The following is a 1,020-nucleotide window of genomic DNA, read 5'->3' as shown; positions in this document are numbered from 1 at the left end:
GTGTGCATATACGTGGACGTGTGCACAATCAATGAAAAAGATGGCATGTGTTTGTGTGCATGTGCGTCTACGTGTGCATAACCAATCGATATGATGAGCTGGAGCTTACCATTGTTAGCCGACAGCATAAACATCTGACTTAAGGACAAGACGCCGCCCGTGAAATCCATCAGCAGCCCAACCATGCTGAAGCCAGCGGTGCTCTTGTGGCGGTAATTCACATACAGCTGCGAGTTCACAAAAGCTGTATCACCGGACTGCATTGGTATTTTCAAAGCTAATTGCTATCTAATATGAACATAGTGCACTGTGTGGAAGATTAAAGGCCACACGGCTGATATACGCACAAGTACTGAGACAAAATTCTAATAAGTAACGCTAAATTATTCATATAATCTCTGATTGATCAATTATAGTGATATAATCAATATAGAAGTTGATGTTTATTATGAAAGAACATAAAAGAAATTATAGAAAAAATTATCAATACAACCAATGGTACAAATAGTATCATTTGAGTGAAAGAAAATAAACAGTACACAATAAAGAAAATAATAATACTAATAATCCTAATGGAAACAATAAGTAAATAACACATAACATAAACACGATAAATTCATAAATAAAACAATATGAATATTAAGAAAAATTGGGAACAAAATAACAAACAAGCCATAGATACAATAAACACAATAAATTAATTTATAAAAACTATGAATACCAAGACAACTGGGACAAAAAACAATAAACAATAAACAGTAATCAAATTATCAATAACACCATAACAAAACACACTTCACACACCTGAGGAATGTACTTTAGCGGCGTGATGCCCAGCTTCAGGTAAGACATGAGGTAAAACACGTCAAGCCACCATATAACGTTTTCCACAGCGAGAACACAGGCGGCCGCTATGGAGAGGAGAGACCCCGCTACAAGGATCCAACATGTTTTCGAGACCACCTGGCCGGGTTCTCTCTGTTGTGAAAAGAAAGGTAGGGTTGTTTTGGTGTGTAGAGC

General features: G+C 36.8%; 1 protein-coding gene across 1 annotated transcript in view; it reads right to left on the bottom strand.

Moving 5' to 3' along the window:
• The window catches only part of LOC119590457 (cystinosin-like), a 4,369-nt gene that overhangs the window by 780 nt on the left and 2,569 nt on the right, over positions 1–1,020 (bottom strand). Inside the window, exons 5-6 of the mRNA XM_037939117.1 lie at positions 805–978; positions 13–227 (exon numbers count right to left, since the gene is read on the bottom strand). Of these exons, the coding sequence (XP_037795045.1) occupies positions 13–227; positions 805–978 (389 nt within the window). The remainder of the gene's footprint in view (positions 1–12; positions 228–804; positions 979–1,020) is intronic.

Source organism: Penaeus monodon, chromosome 27 (genome assembly GCF_015228065.2).
Source record: "Penaeus monodon isolate SGIC_2016 chromosome 27, NSTDA_Pmon_1, whole genome shotgun sequence".
Classification (NCBI taxonomy): domain Eukaryota; kingdom Metazoa; phylum Arthropoda; class Malacostraca; order Decapoda; family Penaeidae; genus Penaeus; species Penaeus monodon.
Note: the sequence above shows the minus strand (reverse complement) of the source record. Positions and strands in the feature narration are given on the sequence as shown.